Genomic DNA, 25,267 nt, shown 5'->3' with positions numbered 1-25,267 from the left:
TAATATCTAGAAGAATTAAATAAAACAGAGAAAGCTATTTCATTTCATTGAAAACATTTCTAGTGAGGGAACTGAGGAGTACAGACTTGCCGGGATGCTCCTGAGATGGATGGATGAGAAGGGCAAAGAGGGAACTGAGGGAGTACAGGCTTGCCGGGATGCTCCTGAGATGGGTAATGCTCACAGAGAGGCAGAGAAGTATCTCAAAAGTACAAACAGTGATTCAGGCTTGGACCTACCTCGAGGCGTTGCACGTGCCACATGGGTGATCCTACGATGATGGCCACCAACCAGACCACACCTGTAAAAATATGATCGTTATCATAATGTGGTAAAATATAGCCATGGTAGGCTGTATCTCTATCCGGGCTGTAACTTCAGTGTTCTTTATGAAACAGGCCAACTAAATTTTTAAGGCTTGCTTATTTATTTGACATTGTTTGCAATCAAACTTTATACCTTTGATAATTCTATAGCTGTATATCATGCATCTGATTATTATAAGTTTAGACCATTGTAAAACATCTTAAGATTTTAAGCGTTCAATTATAATTGCTAAAAAAGGAAAATTCATCTATTACCACATTAGACTTTAGGCCATGTTTCAAGTTCTGCAGATTTTTTGGGCTATATTGTATTCATCATGTCTTCCTGGGTCAGGGACAGCTACAGCAATCTGAGGACCTAGAGCTGCCTGAAGCAAAATGAAGAGAGTGGACGTATCCTTGTAGGGCAGGCATCTGCAGGGCTCTGCTCTGTTCTCAGGCACATGAACCTCTATGTGAACTGACTGGGAGCCCTCTCCGCCCAACACCCCGTTCCCGGCTTCCCTCCTGTTCTGTATTGTAATCCTCTGCTCTTGTACCCCAGAGCCTTCTCATCTTAGGTCAGAGGAGGGTTGACGTGGGAATGCCACTCATGGCTCCATTCGTTAGCTAACTTGTCAGCATTCCAAGTAGAAGGCTTAAACTGAAGAACTGTATCCACAATAACATATTCCAATAATAGGGTAGACCTAAAGGAGAGACCGTGTGGGGGAAATGCAGAGAAGACTAAAGCCCTAAATTATACAGGAATGCATACTCATGAAGGAAAAAAAACCTTCTGCTGTACAAATATGATATTATTCTATAATGAAGACGGGCATTAACACTGTAGGTGGCACACTGGTGTCTTCACTCAAGGTTACAATTTAAGTATTAAATGTCCTCCAAAGTCCTGAAGGATTTGACTGCTAGCTCATGGACTTCAGAGAGATTATTGGTTCATGAAGGTACTAACTTTATGAATGGATTAATCCACTAAAGAATCATAGATGAAGAATCATGTACCCTAGGAAGTAGGGCCTGACTGGAAAAATTAGGCCACTGGCATCCAGCCTGTCCTGGATGGTTTCTGTGTATGTGCTTGTGGTCGTTGTCAGGTGAGCTACTGCCCCACCCCATGTTCATGCCATGTTCTTCTGCTTTACCGTTCCATCCCATGTTCATGCCGTGTTCTGCTTTACCGCTCCACCGTATGTTCATGCTATGCTCTTCTGCGTTACCGCTCCATCCCATGTTCATGCCGTGTTCTGCTTTACCGCTCCACCATATGTTCATGCTATGCTCTTCTGTGTTACCCCTCCACCACATGTTCATGCCGTGTTCTTCTACTTTACCACAAAGGCCCAGCAATAACAGAGCCACATTGCCATGGACTAGAATCTCTGAAGCCATATGCAAAAACAAATCTTTCCACTTCTAAAATGTTAATATCAAATATGTATGTTTGAATGAATGTATGTATGTATGTATGTATGTATGTATTGGCTTTTCGAGACACAGTTTTTCTGTGTATCTCCAGCTGTCCTGAAACTCACTCTGTAGACCAGGGTAGCCTCAAACTCACAAAGATCTGCCTACCTCTGCCTCCCTGAGTGCTAGGATTGAAGGTGTACACCGTCACTGTCAGATAACATCAGATATTTTGATAAGTGACGAAAAGTGGCTCACGTACTCAAGATTGTGAAAGCCCTGTGGTTGGTGTACTGCCACTTCATTTTAAAAGGATGGACAAGTCCTTGATGCCTCTCAACAGCAATGCAGGTCATAGTGAGGATTTCTGTCACAACAGCAGTGGACTGGACAAAGGGCACCATCTTGCAGATGAAGGCACCTGCAGCAGGGAAACAGACACGTCATACAAAAGCTGTTCTGTAAGAGTCTTATCTGTCTCTTTGTAAATGAGTCTAACTCTGAGTCTGTGTGAGTGGCAGAGCAAAGTGGTGCATACTAATCCCAACACATAGGAGATGGAGGCAGGAGAATCAGAGAGAATCCCAGTCCCGTGTGGGCTACATTGAAAAACCCTGACTCAAAAACAATGAACAGAAAACTCCGCCAGACTATTATTTTCAGAAGAACAAAGTTGGAACGAAATGATTGTCCGGGAAATATTCAAATATTCTTTGTGTTTTCTTCCCATTTGTCTCTCTCTGAAATCCTAACAAAGGAGTAATTCCCATCCAAGTTCAGGGTATTGATGTGTGTGTGTGTGTGTGTGTGTGTGTGTTCATGTGTGCGCATGCAGATGTGCATGGGTCATGCAGCCCACACAGATGTCAGAGGATAACCTCGTGCTGGTCCTTGACCTCCACGGTGTCCATTGCTATTTCTGCTATCCTAGCTGGCACACAGACCCCTGGGATTCTTTTTTTCCTGCCTCCCATCTTCTCATGGGAGCAGCAGGATTATAAATGACATCATTGAATCCTTGTTTATGGAGATTCAAACAAAAGATCTCACACTGTGCAGCAAGTAGGCTACCCATGGAGCTCTAGCCCTAGCCAAGACTCAGATTTCTTCTAAGCATGTCTATCTAACTTGATGTGCAGATTCAACCTTTAACCATTATGATTTTTAAAATTCTATACAGGCTGGCTTTTTAAAATTGAAAATTGATTTTTTTCATCAGTATATTCTGATTACAGTTTCTGTTCCCCTGAGTCCTTCCAGTTCCTCCTGCTCCATCTGGCTCCACCACACTTTTTTTGTATCTCATTAGAAAACAAGCACCCAAGGAATAATAATATAACAAAATAAGGTAAATAAAAACAAAACAAATAAGAGTAGATAAACAAAATAAATAAACAGAAGAAAAAGAACTAAAGAAAAAGGACAAGAAACACATGTAGATGCAGAAACACATGTTTGCACACATAGGAATCCGTTAAAAACACAAAATCAAAACTGCAATATATACACAGAGGACCTTTAAGATTAAAAACAAAAAAACCCTGACTCAACATTATGAGACAAGAACTTCAAAAGACGCCATTGAGTTCTGTTTGCATTGGCCATCCACTGCTGGGCATGTGTCACAATTTTAACTTTCTTTACTTTTCTAATGTAAAGATCTCAACGTGATAGATAGCAACAAGGAGGTCTCATTTTATTCATAGGAAAGACACATTGAGAACTGCCTATCAGCCGCTCCAGCCGCTGCTCAGTGCTGGGACGATGTAGAGGCTGGTCCGGACCCACCACCCATCAAGGCACCCCACTCCCCACCTGCTACAGACCTCTTACCGTCCAGCTGGGAACCCAGAAAGCCAGTGGTGTGCCTGCCTTTCAGCCGCTCTAATCACCAGGCCAACACGGGACTGTATGAATTTTGAACCGGGATTCCAGGTGAGAACCCCCAGACCCAGTCCTCCGGCCCCACATCAGTCGGCCACCACACCTATTACTCAGCTCTGGGACCGAGTGAATCCTAACCCAGAACCCCAGCTTGGACCTCCCAGAGACATCCTCTTGCATGCCCAGCTGCCTATCAGCTGCCTCACTCACCGACTGGCTCTGGGACCAAATGAGTCTGACCCAGAACTCCAGAGCGGCTCCAAGATTGAAAATCAGTCATTATTCAGCTAGGCCACTCGCTAACAGTCATTTCGATCCTTATGTGTTTGGCTCCTCGTATGTTCATCATTCCTGGGCGTTTCTTGTCCAATTGCTGCATCTGTTCATTTGATAGGCTTTTCTGACCTTCGGTTCCCTCGACACTGACGTTGTAGGCTGGCCAAGAAAGACACCAGGACTGTATTGGACCCCTAAATCTGACCACCTTCTTCTGCAACTGCACAAAAAATAACATCAGCCTTTATCCATTTCACTGTTTGAATGTTTAATATGCAGTAAATCAGTTACCTCACAAATAACTAATTTTAATAAATTAATATTTGAGTAAATTATTAGTAATATTCCTTAGAGTTCATTGAAAATTTAACCAGAACAGTTTTCTATCCCTTCAGTGAGATTTTTTTATACAATGTTATACAGTCCAAGGTCAAAGGAATACCAGAAGAAATTTTTAATGAATTGGACCTAAGTGCATCAACAATATATTTTTAGAATTCTTTCCTTCACTACTATCTGCTATCATCTTATTATTATCTCTGTCTTGTATGCACACATGACATGGTGCACATGTGCTCAGAGGAGAGCTTTTGGGTGTCACTTCTTCCCTTCCACACTGCCGAGACTCTGTGTAACATCTGGCTGTGGGTCTCTGCACTAATTCTCATCTGATGCAGGAAGAAGCTTCTCTGATGATGGCTGAGCAAGGCACTTATCAGAGTACAGCAGAATGTCATTAGGAGTCATTTTTATCAAACCCTCCTAAGTGAGGTACCCAGAACCAGAAAGACAAACATGGTAGGTACTCACTTGTGGATATTAAACATAAAGCAGAGATAACCAGCATATAGTCCACACCCCCAGAGAAGCCTGGATACAAGGGGGACTCTAAAGGGGCCATACATGGATTCTACTGTGTTGAAGGAGGCTGCTTGTTCGTCCCGGCCACCCAGAATTGAAATAACCACACAGAAACTGTATTAATTAAATCACAGCTTGGCCCATTAGCTCTAGCTTCTTATTGGCTAACTCTTACATCTTAATTTTACACATTTTTAGTAATCTGTGTATTGCCACATGACTGTGACTTACCAGGTAACGTTCCAGCATCTGTCTCTGGTGGGGCTACATGGCTTCCTTTGACTCTGCCTTCTTTCTCCCAGCATTTAGTTTTTCCTGCCTAGCTAGTTCTGCCTTGCTATAGGTCCAAAGCAGTTTCTTCATTAATCAATGGTAATCCCAGCATACAGAGAGGAATTCCATATCATCTCCCCTTTCTATTTAAATAAAAAAGGTTTTTATTTTAACATAGTAAAACTATATATAACAAAACAGTTACCAAGCAAGAATTATAGTTACAATATTTATGTCTACTTTATCTCTTATTATAACTAATTAAAACTGTAACTATAACTATTTTTCAACTCTAAGAAAGACTCCAGAAGGATATAATATCACCTAAGTAAACAGGAAGTACATTGTAAGCATTTTCCAAAACTTTAGAATTGACAGAGACGTCTTGTTGCCTGGATGGTCACCCAAAGTTCTTCTGTATCATTGTGGCATCCATCTTCAGCCTACTGGCTCATAATATCCAGCAGACTTTTCCATGGAGCAGGAAATTTCAAAGACAGTTCCACCTATGTTGGTTGTTTGTCAGTCACTTTCTGCTGTGTCCTGCAGAATGTCTTGCAGACTCTTTCATGGATCAGGAACCCTGGATGAACATCTCACTTTTAGGCAAGTTCAGCAGTCTTTTCTCTGTAGGTCCTGCAAGTCCATACATACAAGTACATACAGTTCATACAGCATACCATCAAGCAGTCCAGGCAAGAGCAGTTTCTTGCACAAATGGTGAACAGACTGCATAAGGAGCCTCTTCGATGCCCATCTTCCTCTTGAAGTAGATCGGTGCTACCAGGAGCAGATGAATCTCATTGTCATGAAAAGTACTAAGTTCTTAAAACATTTTAAATCTTTGAAAGATTTGAAGAATCCCTATCTAATTGAACTATATCTCTATGTCTCTACAAAACCTAACTAATATGAACACAAGGTGACTATTATAGAGATGACTATCTATTAACCAGTATTTCTTAATTATACATTGAATTTTTAAATGAGCTGCAAAACACAATACCTTAATCAAGAGCAGAAATATACATATACACATTTATCAAAATTTACCTTAAATTTGTATCAATAAAGCAAGATCCATACCAATGCAAATCTCTATAGCATATCCCCCTTTAAATGTAAGTAAACATTTATAGACATATTTGGGAATATGGGCATTGTTCTCTCCAAACTGCTTTTTGTTTTTTGTTGGGCAAAGTATTTTTGGGGATGTTTATCACAACCTTTTAGGGGGGTCTCAGACCATCAAAGCACTTAGTCTGGAATTAATCCACAGGTTTTTATCTTTTGTGGAAACAAAAGAAGAACTTCCTTTTTAAAGCAACATATCCTTAGACTCAAATTTTGAAATTAAGATACCTTTATGTTGGTTTAATTTAGCAGTCCATGCAATGAAATGTCTTTCATTACATAGCTTTTTAACAGTAAAAAAATTTAAAGAAAACCCAATAATATACATAATCTAGACTCTTTGTGTATATTTTATCTTTATGTGGCTTATTTTTTACTTTATTACTTTTTACAAGTTTAATATTTAATATTTATTTTATTATCTTTACTCCTTTAATCTATGACTATTTGTACTTTTTATATCACATTTACTGTCTCTATACTTTCTCTCTCTCTCTCTCTCTGTATGAAGGTAAAATAGATAATATCTCCTGAGTAATATGAGTGTGGGCGGGGGGAGGAAGGAGGGTGGAATTGGAATGGGGAGGGGAGGAGGGGAAGGGGAAGGTGAACATGAGGGATTGGGAAGGTTGAGTTGGGGGAAGGACAGAGAAGGAGAGCAAGGAAAGGGATATCTTGGTGGAGGGAACCATTATGGGGTTAGCGAGAAACCTTGCACTAGGGAAATTCCCAGGAATCTGCAAGGACAACCCCAGCTAAGAGTCTAAGCAATAGTGGAGAGCATGCCTGAACTGGCCTTCTCCTGTAAGCAGACTGATAATTACCTTTATTGTCATCATAGAGCCTTCATCCAGCAACTGATGGAAGCAGATGCAGAGATCTGCCACTAAGCACTGGGCTGAACCCCTGGCGTTCAGTCATAGAGAGGGTGGAGCAATATTATGAGCAAAGGGGCTGATCTGAGCTAGTGGGAGCTCACTGAGTCTGGACTGACAGAGGGGGAATCTGCATGGGACTGAACTAAGCCCTCTGAATGTGGGTGACAGCTGTGTAGCTTGGGCAGTCTGTGAGGCCACTGGCAGTGGAACCAGTATTTATCCCTAGTGTGTGAACTGACTCTTTGAAGCACATTACCTACGGAAGGGTATCTTGCTCAGCCTAGATACAAGGAGGAGGGCCTTGGTACTGCCTCAAGTGATGTGATCAACTTTGCTGACTCCCCATGGGAGGCCTCACACTCTCTTAGGAATGGATGGAGACTGGAGTGGGATAAAAGTTGGGGAAGCAGGAGGAGGAGAAGAGGGAACTGGGATTGGTATGTAAAATAAAAAAGATTGTTTTAAAATAAGATAAAATAATAAAAGGACTCATTTTATCCCATTGTCTCCCACCCCCTTTTCAGACCAGCAGTGTTTGGTTTCGTCCTACGTCACCCAAGCAGTGCTAGGAATGAGTTACGTCCTGTGCTGTGGCCCTCAGGTCCAATCAGCTACTGCTTGGGTTCTCTCACACACTTTGTGTCACTACCGCGCTAACAGATCGTGCAGGCAGGACAGATTGTAGGTCAAAGCTTTTGTGGCTGGGTTGGTGTTTCTATTACTTTTCTTGATAGCATGCTGAGTGCCTTCCTGTACCAAAGATGCTGGGTCACAGGGATGAAGGTGATGTAGATGCCAGCTGGATATCTCCATTCAGTGTAGGTGTTGTCTTTAGCCAACCCTTTGGTATCAGTTTGTGGAAAGCAACCTACTGTTTTAGCCACTTCCTGAGTTGTTTGGGGATTCCCATGGATCCCTTTAGCTAACATGTCAATTAGATGTAACCCAACCCTGGTACTGGCTGCTGCCTTGGGTGACAAGAGATGGGCAGCTGGGACTCCATCTACCCTATTGTTTGGTGGTTTCATATAGATTGCTTTCATATATGTATATATTTTATAAACCTTCTGCTGTATTAGTTTTCCATAGTACTCCAGAAATGCCCCTTAATTTTAGCTGTTTCTCCCTGTATTCTCTCTCACAACCCATCCATCTCCTCCTATTCTAGCCATAGCTATCTTTTCTGTTTTCCTTTTCCTAAGAAAATCTATTTGATCCCTCTACTCACTTACTCTATACCTACCGTCTGTGCTTCTATGGATTGTAGCCTGATTATAATGGGTTTAACAGTTATTATCTACGTGTAAGTGAATATTTGCTAAATTTGTATTTCTGGGTCTAGGTTAACCTCACTCAGGATGATTTTCTTAGTTTAATCCATTTACTTGCAAATTTCATGATTTTTTAAAAAATGGCTGAGCAATACTCTATTGCATAAATGTACTATATTTTCATTATCCGTTCTTCTGTTTAGGGGCATCTAGGTTATTTCTGGTTTCTGGCTATTATGAATGAAGCAAGAATGAGCACAGTTGAGTAAATGTCATTGTGGTAGATTGGAGTGTCCCTCGGGTATATGCCCTAGAGTGGTATAGCTGGGTCTTGATGTAGATTCCCTTCTTCCCAAGGAACTGCCACACTGATTCCCATAGTGGCTGTATGAGTTTGTACTTCCACCAGCAATGGATGGAGGCTCCTTTTATTCCACATCCTCAAGAGCATGAGCTGTCATTTGTTCTGTGATCTTAACCACTCTGAATGGTGTAAAATGAAATCTCAATGTAGTTTTGATTTGTATTTTCCTGATAACTAAGGATGTTGAACATTTCTTTAAGTGTTTCTCAGCCATTTGAGTTTCCTCTCTGTTTAGCTCTGTACCCCCTTTTCATTGGGTTGTTTACTTGATATCTAGTTGCTTGAATGTATATATATATACACACATATATATACATATATATATGATATTATATATGATATTGTCCTCTATCAGATGTAGAGTTGGTAAAACTCTTTTCCTATTTTGTAGGCTGCAATTTTTCTTATTCATGGTGTCCTTTGCCTTACAGAAGTTTTTTTGTTTCATTTGTTGTTGGTTGTAGCAGCATTTCTATTGTAATTTAATAAAGTTTGCATGGGGATCAGGAAAGTAAAACAGTCACACTGGTCAGCCTTACAGCAAGGCAGTGGTAACACACACGTTTAATCCCAGTAGCCAAACCAGCTGCCATAGAAACCAGGAGGTTCATGCCTTTAATCCCAATGGTGCACATCTTTAATCCCAGTTCCAGAGAGGATTATAAAACAGGAGGAAACAGCTCTCAGACACAGTCTCATTTTAAGATTCCTGGAGGCAGGATTGCCATTATCATACTAAGGTCAAGGTAAGAGCCAGTGGCTGGCTGCTTTGTTTTTTGGATCCTCAGGTTGAACCCCAATACCCATCTATGAGTTTTTATCACTCATACATCATTTGATCTTAGTTCCTGTGCTGTGTTGTGTCCAGGAAGTTGTCTCTGGTGTCATGGCATTCAAGGTAACCCCCTACTTTCTCTTCTATCAGCTTCAGTGAGTCTGGTTTTATGTTGAGGCTTCTGATCCATTTAGAGTTAATTTTGTGCAGTGATTGATATGAATCTATTTGCACCATTTGTTAAAAATGCTTTCTTTTCTCTAGTATGTATTCTGGACTATTTATTAAAAACCAGGAGTCATAGATATGTGAACTTATGTATGGGTGTCCAGGTCAATTCCATTCATCAGTGAGTCTGTTTTTGTGCCACCAATACCATTGTGTTTTTTATTATTGTAGCTTTGTAAGAAAACTTGAAATTGGGAATAGTGATACCTTTCCCAGTTCTTTTACTGTTCTTGATTGTTTTAACTATCTTATTTTTTGTTTATTTTTCTTTTTTTTGTGTATGTGCTTCCACATGAGGTTGAACGCTGCCCTTTCAAGACCTGTGAAGAATTGTGTTGGGATTTTGATGGGGACTGCTGAATCTGTAGATTGCTTTTGGTAAGACAGGAGATATTTCCATCTTTTGGTATTTTCCTCAATCTTTCTTCAAATACTTGAAGTTTAATCATGCAAATCTTTTATCTGCTTAGTTAGAGATACTCCAAGATATTTTATATATTTGAGACCTTTGTGAAAGGTATTATTTCCTTGACTTCTTTCTTAGACAGTTTGTCATTTGCATATAAGAGGGCAGCTGATTTTTGTGAGTTTATTTTGTACCCAGCAACTTTGCTGAAACTGTTTATTAGCTGTAAGGGTTCCCTAGTGGAAATTTTAGGGTCACTGATGTATATTATCATATCATCTACTAATAGAAATATTTTGACTTCTTCCTTTCTGATTTAAAATGGCTACATCACTTGCTTCTTAGGTCCATTTGCTTGGAATGTCTTTTTTCCAACCCTTTACCCTGAAGTGACGTTTATCCCTGATGTTAAGGTGTGTTTCGTGGATGCAGTAGAAGGATGGAGCCTGGATTTGCATTCATTCTGTTAGTTTGTGTCCTTTGTTTGGGGAATTGAGACTGTTGAGGTGGAGAGATATCAATGACCAATGATTCCTGTTATTTTGTTGTTGCTGTTGTGGTGGTGGTGATGGTGGTTGTAGTGATGTGTTTGTGCATGCATGCATGTGTACACTCACATCAATATATATGAATGATGTATGTGTGCTTCCTTTCTTTGACTTTGTTGGATTACAATTTTTTCTCAGTGTTTTCATGGATGAAGTTAACTCTCAGCCCTGCTCATTGTACTCATATGGCTAAGGGCTGGCTATCCTCTCCTTTCCAGTCTCACATGCACAGAGTCTTGGGCGGGGTGGCAAAGGAAAATCCAGGTCACTAAGTGTCCTGTCTGTCCTTTCCGCCAGCACCATCTACATCCTCCTGGACACATGGATTGGTGAGTTCCCTGTGGACTTTTCCAAGACATCAAACATGTCCATTCTGAAGAGGGTAAAAACCTATTTGATTCTTAACATGCCCTACTTAGATGTCCTTGTCCGTGTCCACAAGCTCCATACCAAATTGCAGGGACAAATGGCAAATGATTCAGAGAATGGCAATTGAGAAAGTACCAGGTAGATGCTTGACACTGTGAGGAGGTCTCAGGACCTGGTCTCAGATCTCAGGAACGATTGGGGATCCTTTAGAGAATCCTCTTTGCAGGAGCAGTCACTGGACCCTAGCCTGGGCACGTGATCTTTTGGAGGATAGGATCTGGGAATCTAGGCAGACAAGGTCTCTCCTATGTTTGGAAAACTGAGAAAGAGTTATCATCCTGGGCATGTTGTCTCCTGTCCTCTACTGCCACTTCCCCTTCTAGAGATGCTTGCATCCACGCCACATCTGTCTCCATCCTTAGATCCGGAGAGCTGAAGCAGATCTGCACATCCAAATCTAGAGTTTCCAAGTCTGTTAACCAGCAATTGAAGACAGCCACCCTCAATCCAGAACCAGCAAACCCAGAGCAGCTGCAGAGCAGAAAACGCAACATCAGGTCTTGTGTCACGTGTACAGCTGGACTAGCAGTCAGGGCCAGATTCCTGCCCGCAGTCGTGGATGCTTCAGATGCTTGACCTCTTACCATGTCCGCAGACACAGTGCAACTTCATCTGGGGGTCCAGGGATTGGCCGGGTCTACTTGTTCCTCTAGATGTCCCTCATATATCTGCTCTGCAGACAGCACCAGCTCTATTGTTCCCCACAGAATCACCCCCTTATTTCAACCCAGCAGCATTCCCAGACCCACAGCCAGCTTCCCCTCCCCTTTTTATTCTTTGGGATGTTTTCAATGTTGTGTTAAATGAAACATTGCTTTTAACAAATCGTTTGTTTTTCATTGTGTAAATTGTGGTTACAGTGTTTACTCAGTGCTTGTACAGGCCTAGCAGGATCCCCAAGCCTATCACACTAGTTCTAGGAGAGGCTCCATGGAGACAGACCCTCCTGGAGAAAGGGAGGCAAAAGCCACTGTTTTCACAGGGACTAGGTGAATTTCTGAGAGCTGTGCACACACAGAGACAACAGGGGTTGTGTCTCACTGCTGTCTGCTGGGGAATGAAAGACCAGGGTCATGTGCTTAGAGCTAAGGTTGACCAGTTGTCCTTCTGAGAGCTTTCTGCTTTAGGTGTATCTCCTGTATCTGGGTAGCAGTATTATTTGTGAAGTAGATGAGGACTAATTGTAATCTTGTGAGATCCCTGCTTCCCATAAGCACAAAGCCAGGCACACACTCAATGTTGCCCATAGTAAGTACACAGTTTGAAGAGGTGAGTGGCCATAGTTTCCAGGAGTGTTCTTTCATGCTGTTGATGATGTTTAAAACATGCTGATCTTCTTGAAGTAATACTTAGCTTTTCTTCAATGTTTGGGACCATCTATGAGTAACTGTGTCAAGTTATAATAATAATAATAATATTAATAGTTATAAATAAAAATTTCTCCAGTGTTCAGGGATACGGCTTGTAGCCACGCAACTGCCATTCACCATGATTTTGTGCTCCCCCATGACAATTCCATTGATGACTCTATCACCAACTGTCTCACACATGTGACCTTGGGCAGCTAAGGTGCTCATGCTCCAGTGAGACAAACTGAGTGAGCAGGACTTATAGGGGTCACAGATCTGCTCGTTATAGCTTCCTGGGGATGCAGGGAACTCACCCACCAGTCACCAGGACATTTTTCCTGGGAGAAGATGACACAGGTCTCAGTTCTCTCGAGGTCAGTATCCAGCCATCAGAGAGTCCTCATCAAAGCACGGGGCTTGAGCTGCAGTAAGGAATCCATCCATAGGGTGAGGGGGCACCAGTTGTGCAGGGAGTCTTCTGGGAGGCCCCCATCTTAACTGGGCCAGAATCAGGCTTCCCTGTGAAAGACAGCATCAGATTGTGCCAGTCCAACACAGCAGGGGCGGGAAACTGGCTGAAGTCATGTAGTGAGATCCAGGACAGGCTGCAAAGCTGCAGAGAAACCCTGAAGGGTTGATGTTGTCATTTCATATCCTGGATCTGCCCCACACCCTGTGGCACTGCTTGTGACCTCCCTCAGGCCCAGAGGAGCCGAGGTGGTGGGTCCCGCCTGGGAGCCTGGTGAGTCAGCATTCAGCACGGGCAGGACTGCTCTTCTAGCATTTTATCAGACTTATCGGACAAACCGATTCTACACACAAACTTACACAACATTAAAACACTATCCCTCACTCCGTGAACAACAACTGCACCTCCCTCAGAGACCCGAGACCCGAGTCCTTTCACTCATGGGGGCATTCATTATCACGTCAACCCTAAGAAGAACCATTCTTCCAGGATACAAACGAAGAAACTGAGTCAAATATCTTAATTATTGTCTTGACATCAAACTCTATCCTTTGCTAACTTGTACCATCTAGAGGTTTTACATACATTGCAGTTACTCTGGGAAAAATGTCTTTAAGATAATGTAGTTGCTTTTCCATGCAGTATTGGAGGAGTTTCCAAGTAATAATTTATAGTTGAAAATATGTACATAGTATTTAATTCATTCTGAAATCAAGTTCATCCATAAAAATTGGATCTGCATTGTTTCATTTTTAAAAAATAAATCATTTAACTTTATTTTATGTGCGTCGGTGTAAGGGTATCATATCAGATCCCCTGGACTGGAGTTACAGACACTTGTAAGCTGCCATGTGGGTGCTGGAAATTGAACCCTTGTCTCTGGAAGAACAGTCATTGCTCTTAACCACTGAGCCGTATTTCCAGCCCTAGGGCTGGTTCTTTTATATCTAACACTTATTAATTTTTCTCCTTTGATAGATGTATATATAAGCGCTACTCAGCCCACTCCCCCATCTCCCTTCTAACTCTGTCAACTCCCCCATCACTCTTTACTCTTTACGAGTCCCTTTCTCATATTTACATCTTTGTGTTTTGTTTCTGATCCACTGAGTTTAAGAAGGGCTGTTTGTGATATTGGTTTTGAAGTAGTCATGGGAGCCTTTTGAACTAGTCACAGGTTCTCCTGTGAATATCCAAGGGAAGCCAATGCCTGCTTTCTCTTCAGAATCTACCAGTGGCCAGTATGTCATCAAGATGGGATACCGTCTCACCAATCTTTGTCCAGGCTTGACTAATGACAGGCCCTACCTTGTGCAGGCCCAGTCAATGGAGGCAGGCGTAACCACTGCGAGATTGACTGAAAAGCTGTGTCAAGCCTAGAACACAGCATTTCCCAGCCCCTTTCTCTGTCTTCTATCTCTTACATTCTTCTGTCTTCTCTTTGAGCACGTTTCCTGAACCTTAGACAGGACAGTATAATATAGGTACTGTCTGTAGGGACGAACATTTAATTTTCACATTGAGCAGCCATGAGTCTCTGCATTCAGTATTATTTATTGCAAAGGGAAGCTTCTTTGGGTACGACTCAGACTAGCATCTGTCTATTGGGTATAAACATAAAATATTATTTTTTTGGTTTTTGTTTTAAAAAAAACAAAGTGTAAAGCTTGTATTGTTGTAACGGTTCTCAGGAGTCATAGCCACTAGATGGCATCATCGGACATTCTTTCCAAGTTGCTCTGCTTGGTCTCACATTGCCAGACAATGTAATATACAACATAGTTAACACCGAAGCAACTGATACATGATGGACCCCTTCACAGACCCAGCCTTACTGCACAGCTGTCTAGTTGCTCCCAGGAAATGAGGAAGGCTGCCTTTTAAGGTTTCTGTGATCTCTACTGGCTCACTCTAAACCCAGACGCAGGAGGAAATGAATGTATTTAGTTTCAGTTTCAGGAAGACAGAGGAAAGCAGAAAGCATTTCCCTAGCTGTTACAGGATGGATCACGAGGAACCCATCATTTTCAGACAGAATTGGAAACAAAATACAGCTTCTGCTAAGTCTTCCTCAGTGCCACAGGCTGGGTGGAGCTGGCAAGGAAAGTTCCCCAGCTTACACTGAGCTGTCTGTGGTTCCTCAGCAGAGGCAGGAAGGGGTTGGAGAACTGGAAACATAGAAGTTGGTTGGCCACAAAATTTGTGAACTTGAAAGGAGAGGCAGAAAATGGTTCTTTTCATGAACTACAGAAACAGTTGACACACCCCCTGTGGAGGATCCAGTGGTGGTGGTGACGATGTTATTGGCACTAACATGGGTTTTGTAGATTCTTGAAAATCTCATGTGTCCTTTCAGGTCACCCTACCCAGACCAAGAGGGGTGGACATGGAATAGCTTCATAATACTGATGAAGCTCAACCTCAAAGCCTAGTGCAGGGATTAGGCCATAGAGGAGGATGCCAATGAAATCAAAGGCAGAAGACGTATATCATAGAGCTTACTGGCTATTAGGTGGACTTGGTCCCACAGACATACATGGCCAACACTATGACACATGCCCTCCTTTGGAGTTCCTTGTTCAGGGGACACACATTCTGGGGAATCTTGGTGGCTAACGAGATCACAACTGTCATTGCTGGGGCCATGAGCGTGGCTGGTTTTAGTTACATACATGGAACCAGCAAGGACTCAATGAGCCCATACTCGTGAGCCCTTGGGCATCCACACACATTCAGGAAGCTTACCAGTTAGACAACACAGAACAGATAAAGTGTCAGCTCCTTAGGCCTCCAGTCCACAGAAAGAAAATGACTAACAGCATGCACCAATGGCTCATTCTGCTAGAGTAGAGACAAGCTATGATGGAACTCTAAGATGCTGCAGTCTACAGTGAGGTGGGACAATCTGAGCTCACCTGAAACCAAATGTAGGAGATGGATGAGAAAGAATCTCTCACACGACAAGGACAAGAATCTATCTTGCAGTGGTGTGTTGCTCTATGAAGTATCTACAGGCATTCTGCCAAGAATCATCTCAGATGGAGGGAAATTCTTGCTTGTATGGCCTCATTGGAAATACACAAGACTACCAGAGTACCACATGAGGCTGATCCCAAATTTCCTGAGTAAATTTACTCTACCCAACTCATTCAAGCAGGAGTGGCCCTGGCCTCCCAGCTGGCCATGCAGTCCACCACCATTATAGTGTGTAACTAAGTCCTGGTCAGAGGACTCCATAGCTTCATTCACAATACCTGATTCTAAAGAAAGAGTGAGTCCCAGCTGGATGGACCCTTCTAGAACTTTCCAGATATAGCAAGAAGTATTCTTTTTTATCTTCTGAGGTAGAGATCAATTTTTAAATATAGATACCCTTCCCTGTCACTGTTCTGATTGTTGTCCCACATAAAGAAGACTTTCTACATAGAATCCTGTGGGTGCTGCTCCCCTCTTCTACTGTCTGTGAAAATCTAGTGATTTTCTTGACTATTAAAGACACAAGTTTTTCTCTCAAAACATGCACAGAACTAATTTGAGAAAGCACGCTCAGATTAGCCCCATGACATAACATTTCTGACTTCACTTCCAAGTTTAATGTTGCCATCTAACTCTTGATTATTTTTCTTTTAAACAAGAACTTTTCCTCCCCCCCCAAGAGACTGCTTAATAGTTGTCCTCGTGACTATTGCAGAGCTTTAAATTGTCACGTAGTACTCTTGATTTCACATCACTTTTGTCATATGCAAATTTCTGAAGTGCAAAAGAAGGAAAATTATTATACTAAATGTAATTGACACCATCTCCTCACTAAGTGATTAATACACTAAAGTTCCATTATAAGCCACGGATCTGAACTGCTCTCACAAATTAATATCTTATCAGTAAAATAAAGTTCAACAACTTCCTTTAAGCACTTTCTCAGTTCAGGAGTTTGTCATCTCTAAGAAACCCACCAGCTGTTCCAGGCAGCACCTCAGGCATGTGCTTTGTTTCCCTTCCTCCTGCACTTCTCCCATCCCTCCAGTGAAACACGTTATCTTTTCTGTAACACCGTAGGCAAAGCTGTGTTTGTGAAGAAGAGTGACAGATGCTATTCTGATAAAACCTGAGAGTCACACCTCCTGGTTCATCCACCCAGATGATCCTTGTAGCTCTGGCAAACGGACGGAAACCTCAGTGACGTGTGCTAATCCACAGCTACAGCTGTAGTTTTCAAGAGAATAATCCTTGTTGGGTTTTACTTGTGTGTTTCCTACTCTCATCTTTTTTAAATGATTTTTTACTTCTTTACAAATGTGTCTCGAACGAGTCCAGAAAGGCCAAGGCCTCAGTACAGCCCACAGACTGCCCACAATGGCCATCTCCCCAGGGTCCTTGTTGGACTGCACTTAGCACAACCTTCCATTGCATTTCGTGAGCATTTCTGGTTCTTTCCCACATTTTAAAAAGCACTGTATCTTTTTCTGAGGTTGCATATGTGGAAGGCACTGTGCTTTCTAAACCTCTGCCTCAATCTTTTTTCCACTTTTAGCCTTCCTAACAAGCTAAGCCGGACACTGTCAGTGTTTGTGCTGCATGGTGGTTTTCAGCTTTGCCTGGAGATTGTAATCCTTTCTGATGTGTGGAAGTTTTGAAAATGTAAAACAAGCTGTTATGCTCAGACTCATAAAATCAGAATCTCTTAGTGTGGGCTCAAGTGTTCCTTACACCTCCCCGAGGGGTGATTCCATATGTTCAAAGGCTGAGATTCACTGCTCAGAGGTAAATTCCTTCCTTCCTCCTCCCTCTCTCCCTCCCTCCCTCCCTCTTTCTTTCCTTCCCTCCCTCCTTCCTTCTTTCTCTTCTTCTTTTCATTCTGTGTCCAAAGCTGCAGAATGATGAGAATGGGCTCATAATAAATGACATTAGTGAACTTCTCCTGTCCATCACTCCCCACCTTCTGGCCCCCACTCTTTGTGCTTGCAATCCTTCCTTAGTAACTGAAGAACTCAATTTCACAGTCGTGGTGCAACAACAGGCTTTGGGTTCTTCCCCCATCCTCAGTCAGGTGGGACACTTCAGTATAAAGGCATTGGAGAGCCCAGAGCAATGACAGGAACAGCAGGAAAGAGGGAAAGGCTCTCCCCCTAGAAATGGGCCTGAACAGTACAGTGCGGTGAAGTAGGGGCTCTTGTATCCTGGGGCACCAAAACGGGGCCCTGGAGTCAGAGGAAATGATACAGGCCGCCCTGGAAAAAGGGACCCTGCCACCTCATATTCCTCTTACTGGGAATAGTGGATACTTAATCGTTTGCCCTTCCGGCACCAGTTGTAAAACCATACTCAGACCACTTCGTTTCCCAGCCCAAGCTGCTCCACAGTGGTGCTGATCTGCTGCAGGGTGGGCTCCGGGCACTGCAGACATGCATTCTCCAGGCCCTCTCGAGCAGGTGTCAATCCTCCTCCGCTGCTTTCTCTAGCAGCCCTCACCAGGTCTCAGCTAAAGGCTGCTTTCAGACTCCTCCATCCTCTTCGTGAGCAGCTTGCATACGTTCTTGAAACTGAGACGCAGGTCCTCAAAGAGGCAAATGTTCAGCAGGGTGAACCGTTCCCACGAGAAGCCCAGGGTAACGTCAGTCTCTGTATCTACTAGGGGTCCCCTTCTGCTCCAGCAGCTCAGCAAACTGCTCTCGTTATTTCTGCAGGGCCTTCAGGTCCTGGGACTCCTCAGGACTTGGTCCTCACTCTATGGCAGTGAGTCCAGGGAAGGTCCACTCTGAGTTGCTTTCCTACCTGGCCCACGTGAATGCTTTGCTTTTCCTACCGCTCCCTATGACAGGGCTTCATATTTTTGACTTTTTCACAACACATTTCCTTCCCTAGTTGCAGTGACCTGGTTTTCTGTGTCTCTCCATCATTCCCATTTGATGATTTTTCTTCAAATGTCTTTTACAGCATTTTTAAAATACAGCATTTTTTTTCTCTCCCCAAACTACGGAGTGACAAACTCTCCCGGACATCCTTCTCTCTTCAGACACCACTTCCTTGGGCAGTGTTCCCACCACAGAGTGGCTTTTCATCTGTTACATATTAATTTTACTTACTTTGGGGCCTCTTGTGTTCTGTGAGACCCCAAAAGAACCACAGGCTTTATAGACTCTTGTATTCTCAAGGTGATACTTTGCCATATAGGAAATTTTTCAATAGATTTGTCAAATAACTTATGCTTTAATTTTCATCTTTTACATTCTTGTGTACTCTCCTTTGATGACACATCATGATAGTTTTGCAATTATCATTCCATCTATAGCATACAAGTTTGTTCTCTCCACACCTGTCTGTGGCTTTTTCTTCTCATCTGCACTGTAATTTTGCTGTTGTATACTCAACTTATAGAGCGTTATTTATCTAGTCCTGTATAAATATAAGCAATCTCCAACTAAACAGTTCTCAATAGAATTAATCATATACTTTCACAGCATGATCTCTGTCTGTCTCTCTGTCTCTGTCTGTCTCTGTCTTTGTCTCTCTCTCTCTCTCTCTCTCTCTCTCTCTCTCTCTCTCTCTCTCTCTCTCTCTCTCTCTCTCTCTCTCTCTCCTCTCTGTGCTTTGTTTTAGTGATCCAGCTTCTCCTCATGTAAACTCACTATGCAGCCGAGGCTGCCAAGAACTTTCAATTCTCCTGCTACTCCTCCCTTAGTACTAGACTACAGGTGTGTCACCATGCCTAACAACAAGTTTGTTCAAAGCACTCTTATGCTTTATCATACTAACCCTCTAAACAAGTGTGCAGAATGTCACCACATCTACAGCGTTTAGAATCTGAAGTGAAATGATTCCCATAAAGCCGGAAGCAAAGGAACCAGAAGCATGAGGTTAGCCATAACTGTTCCTCCCCATGTTCTCCGCAGGGAATAGGTGCCTGGCCCACAGTGGGGATCAAACCCCTCTCTGAACAGGGGCCTAATGATCTGCTCTACTCCACTTGCAAAGTTTTTTTCCTCAATACTCTATTGAAAACCTGAAGCCCCTATAGGCCCAATTAGCATGGATTAGAGCTCAGGGCAATCTAGCCTTTAGACTGCTATTAAAGGATCCCACACTGCCTGTGCTCCTTTTCAGGAGGGGTGCAACTGCTTTCTAAATCTGTGTTCTAACACTTAGAAGTAGTAACTCAAGACCCTTCCTTCAGAAGTCCCATCCAAGGACCCAGAATCCCCTCAGGAATCTGTTGGAGCCAGTTTTAGTGGTCAATCTTAAATGTACAAACACAATACTTTCACTAGGCAGTGTCTGATCTGCGGACCAATTTACGACCCCTCTACATCATCACTGTCGAGTCAATGCTGTGTGCTCCACAGTTAATGATCGTTAGAAACACATGGCAGATGAGATGGGGCCAACAACTCAGCATCACACTTGCTGAAATAAACACAGCACAAACCAGTGGAAGGCAGCAGTGGCAAGGAAATGAGCAGGAGATCTCTGGTGGGCAATGGTGGGGGTGAAAACACCCTTCATGCGCTAGAGAGACAACACAGCAGGGAGGAAATGGTGTTGAGATCTCATGAGCTGTAGTTCTTACTTAAAATCACTTTCTAGGGATTTTTATGTGGTCACAAGAACACAGCTACTTATGAAAATGGGTGAAAGCAGTAAACTCTCCTGAGGTGCAACCTGGCAGTGGTCAGAACACAGTCAGCAGGAATCCCCAGATTTTTCTTATTTTTCTTCAATGTCCACATACTGTTCCAACATCAGCGACCCCACCCAACAGATTCTTCATGTTTCTGCCCCTCTTCTAATAAGGGTGCAATCTCATCTCCCTGTTAGAAGTCAAGAGGGGATGTGCTTTCAACATCTCTCCCTACAATTTTTTTTAGTACAATTTCTACAAAGGATTTGTAGAAATTGCTGCAAATATATTATTTGGTGTAAAAAATTTAGAGATCAGATATTAGCTAGCACATACAGGAAACATTTCTGGAATCCACACAGTAACTGGTAAGCAAAATTGGAAGTTGAAGAACAAGAAGAGATCTTTAACGTTGGTGATTCTTTTGCTATTTCATTAATAAATAGAGGAACCCTCACCTTGTAACTATGAAAAATGCTGGAAATAAGTACAGGCACGGGTTCCCTGAGCAACTCCTCTCACTTCAACCAAGTCTGGACTGAACCATATAAGCAACCCCTCACCTCCACCTTTTGCCTGCAAGGTGACTTTCCAAGAAAGACACAGAGATTCAGTTAGACACAGAAATATAAAGAGATCAGAAGTGTGAATGCAGTGTGCTTGTCTGTGTGTGTCTGTTTCCGCGAGTGCACATGCAATTTCTGTCTTACCACCCAGCCACTTGTCGGAGATGTTCTGGAGCATTGTGACCGGGATGCAGAAAAAGGCGATAAGCAGATCACTGAGTGCCAGAGAGCAGATGAAGATGTTGGTGACTGAGCGCATGGCCTTGCTGCGGATCACCACGTAGACCACCAGAGAGTTGCCAAAGAGCGCCAGGGCAAAAATGAGTGCTCCAGCCAGCACAAAAGCCAGTTTAGCGCGCGCTGGTAGCTCGGGAGTGTAAACCAGCGGCCGCAGCCCATAGAGATGAATGAACTGCTCCCGAGTCAGATTGTGCGCACTCAGCAGCCTGGAGAATTGCTCCGCGGTGATGTTGAGCGCCTGCATGCTGAGCCTGTGCTGCCAGTCTTCTGCTTTGGCTGATCCAAGTCTCTGTTGACAGAGAGCTCAGGAGGAGGGAGGATGCGCCCAGACATAACAGGCAAGGGAGAGCAGGAGGCGGGGCCAGGCGCTGTCACCCAGGAGGGTTTGAAGTTCACAAAAGTTCTGCAATCCCTGGGGATGTCTGAGCCCGTGTCCCTGACTCTGTGATCTCAGTGCACGCGGTAGCAGGTAGTCAGCTTTGCATCCTCAGGTCTGGAGAGCCCCCCTGGGACTGATGAGGATGGGCGGAGCCCGCCATCCCCCTGCTGTTGTCAGCTTCTGTTAGCCCTTGGTCATGTGAGGTTGAAACTGGAGACTTGCGTTTTCCACTCCTCATGGAGTCTCCTGGTGAGAAATAAGGTGAGCCTACATACCATCGCAGTTAAAAACGAACGTACACAGAGGAACCTGCAGTGATAGCAGAGTGGTTCCTTGTATCCCTCACTTCACTTAACTCCTTTGTGTCTCACTTAATATGCAGCAACACAGACCCAGGAACTGGACAGTGTGTGTGTGTGTGTGTGTGTGTGTGTGTGTGGTGTGTGTGTGTGTGTCTGTGTGTGTGTTCTAGCCCTAGCTACCAATGACCTTCCCATTCAAAGTCACACCTTCCTGCCCCTTACTTGTTTATTTAACACTGGCCAATTGCTGGGTAATTTGGTCGTGCCAGGCTTTGTTAGATGCTCCTACATGTGACTTATATATTTAATTTGTAAGGAGACCCCTGAGGTATTTTCCAAGGTTTCAGTTCCATCTCACATTTCTGTTTACAATGTGTGAGCCTGAATTTTCCTCACATCCTTATTAGTCTTTGGTTTTGCTGGTATTTATTATTTATTTAAGTATATGTATGTGTGTGTGTGTGTGTGTGTGTGTGTTTACTGCACGTGACTGTGCATGTATGAGGAAGCCAAAGCAAAATTAGCCCATTTCTCTATCCCTCTTTGAATTAATGACTCGAGATAGGGTCTCTCACTGCCCCCTGAGATTGCTGTGTTGGCTAGGCTGGTTGGGCATCGAGCTCTTAGGATCCTAAGGAGGGTTAGATACCTGTAACCACAGCATGGGGTTGAGGTTATGTAGATGCCATGGTTTTAGCCTCTGGTCCTTATGATTGCACAGCAAGCTCTGTTATCCACGCAGCTGTCTCCTCAGCCCCATCAATAGGTATAGTTAAAAAATCTAGCTGTGGCTGGGCGGTGGTGGCACACGCCTTTAATCCCAGCACTCGGGAAGCAGAGGCAGGCGGATCTCTGAGTTTGAGGCCAACCTGGTCTAAAAGAGCTAGTTCCAGGACAGGTTCTAGAAACTACAGGGAAACCCTGTCTTGAAAAAACCAAAATAAATAAATAAATAAATAAATAAATAAATAAATAAATAAATATAAAAAAAATCTAGCTGTGCCAATGGACGTGTAGAGATGTGTTGGGATCTTTGTGCCTTCCAGGGGTCCGGTGACACTGAGTCCTCTTGTACTTACTTGTACCTTGGGCCTAGTATCTCCCCTAGTAAAATATGTTCACATGATTTGCCCATTTTCTAATTGAGATATTTACTCTTTATGTGTTTAGAGGCTTGTTTATATTTTAGACTCAAGTTCTTTCTCAAAGAGGTTTTTTGCAAAGATTTTCTTATAGTCTGTGACTTATTTTCTTACCAGTGTATTTCCCAGAAAGAAACTTATAATTTTGATTGCATTGATTTTGCTTTGACTTTTGTAGTCGATTCCTAGTGATTTTTATTCTTTGTTTTCTTACTGATTAACTGTTAAATTCAGTAGACTAAGTAATGGATTTCATTATGGCATTTTCATAAACATATTTTTTTCAACTCACTCCCCTCCACTATTGCCTTCCCACATCCCTTACTCCCTCTTACATTACATATCTCCTTCTGTCCACAAAGAGATATTCTTCTACTTCCCTGTCACGTGTATTCCATTAGCTTCTTTCCCCTCCCCCACCCTGAGGATCTCTGTTGCCCTTCTACTTCCTACTTTCATGACCTACTCTGTCTCTGTCTTTCTGTCTCTCTCTCTCTGTCTCTACTATGTGTGGAGGGAAACATTCAGTATTTCTGAGTCTGTTTTATTTTGTTTAGCAAGATCTCTTGTTCTGCTCATTTTTCTGAACATTTCATTTTCTTTTTCTTTTCTCTTTATGGCTAGAAAACTCCATTTGTGTATGTGTATTTGTTCCAACCAAGGATGCATTGAATGAATGCATGAATGATTATCCATTCGTCCAATAATGATTATTTATGTTGGTTCCATTTCCTGGAGGTTTTTGTTTTGTTTTTCTTCTCCACTTAATTTCTTTCTCCATGAGTTCATTGTTAGCATATGGAAAGGCTGTTGATTTTTGTAGGTCAGTTTTGTACCCTGTTACTTTGCTGAAAGTGTGTATCAGACTAAGAGTTTTCTCCTGGAGTTGTTGGGCTCTTTTAAGGACCATGCCATCTGCAAAACCTGATACTTGGATGTCTAACTTCTAATCTACATCCTCTTTATTTTTTCTTGTCTTTTTGTTCTAGATAAGACTTTGAGCATACCCAACACTTTTACCTAAAATAACAGTCCTCCTCATTGTGCCCAAAGTCTTTCATGAGGATGCTCGCCAAGTGTGTTGGGGATGTGGGAGCAACCTCAGCACTCAGATCTGTAAGCTAGAGGACCTGTCTTTGTATTTTTTATTGCTTTATAAATAATACCATTCAAAATTTCCACTTCTTCCCCTCCTCTCATTTCCCTCCCACCCCCTCTTCTCTCCTCCAGTCCTAAAAGAGGGCAGGGTACCCTGCCATGTGGGAAGTCCAAGGCTCTCCCCCCTCCATCCAGGCTTAGGAAGGTAAGCATCTAAATAGACTAGGACCCGAAACAGCCAGTACATGCAGTAGAGACAAATCTCAGTGCCATTATAATTTGCTTCTCAGTCGGTCCCAATTCTCAGGCACATTCATAGGGTCCAGTTGATCCTATGCTCATTCAGTCCTAGTCCAGCTGACTTTGGTGAGCTCCAATTAGAACAGGCACACCGTCTCAGTGGGTGGACAAACCCCTCGTGGTCCTGACTTCTTTGTTCATACTCTCCTTCCTTCTGCTCTTCAACTTGACCTTGGGAGCTCAGTCCAGTGCTCCATTGTGGGTCTCTGTCTCTATCTGCATCTGTCATTGGATGAAGGTTCTATGGTGATATTCAAGATAGTCATAAATCTGACTATGAGACAAGGCCAGTTCAGGCACCCTGTCCTCCACTGTCCAGGGTCCTAGCTGGGAACATCCCTTTGGACACCTGGGAACCCCTTTAAAGCCAAGCCTCTTGACAACCCCAAAATGGCTCCCTTAATTAAGATATTTTCTTCCCTGCTCCCATATCCTTCCTTCCTCCATCTCAACACCCATGCTCCCAACTTTTGCCCAACAATCTTGTCTGCTTCCAATTTCCAGGAGGATCTATATATGTTTTCCTTTGGGTTCACCTTATTACTTAGCTTTTCTAGGATCATGAACTATAGGCTTTATGTCCTTTGCTTGTGGCTAGAGTCCACTAATGAGTGAGTACATACCATATACATCTTTTTGGGTCTGAGTTATCTTACTCAGGATAGTGTTTTCTATTTCCATCAATTTGCATGCAAAATTCAAGATGTCATTGTTTTTTACCGCTGAGTAGAACTCTAAAGTTTA

At 42.9% G+C, this 25,267-nt stretch overlaps 1 protein-coding gene across 1 annotated transcript in view; it reads right to left on the bottom strand.

Moving 5' to 3' along the window:
* The window catches only part of LOC119826781 (pyroglutamylated RF-amide peptide receptor), a 28,236-nt gene extending 6,690 nt beyond the window's left edge, over positions 1-21,546 (bottom strand). The window contains exons 1-3 of the mRNA XM_038348266.1: positions 21,207-21,546; positions 1,999-2,157; positions 240-301 (exon numbers count right to left, since the gene is read on the bottom strand). Of these exons, the coding sequence (XP_038204194.1) occupies positions 240-301; positions 1,999-2,157; positions 21,207-21,546 (561 nt within the window). The remainder of the gene's footprint in view (positions 1-239; positions 302-1,998; positions 2,158-21,206) is intronic.
* Between the last annotated feature and the right edge of the window lie 3,721 nt (positions 21,547-25,267).

Source organism: Arvicola amphibius, chromosome 11 (genome assembly GCF_903992535.2).
Source record: "Arvicola amphibius chromosome 11, mArvAmp1.2, whole genome shotgun sequence".
NCBI lineage: Eukaryota > Metazoa > Chordata > Mammalia > Rodentia > Cricetidae > Arvicola > Arvicola amphibius.
Note: the sequence above shows the minus strand (reverse complement) of the source record. Positions and strands in the feature narration are given on the sequence as shown.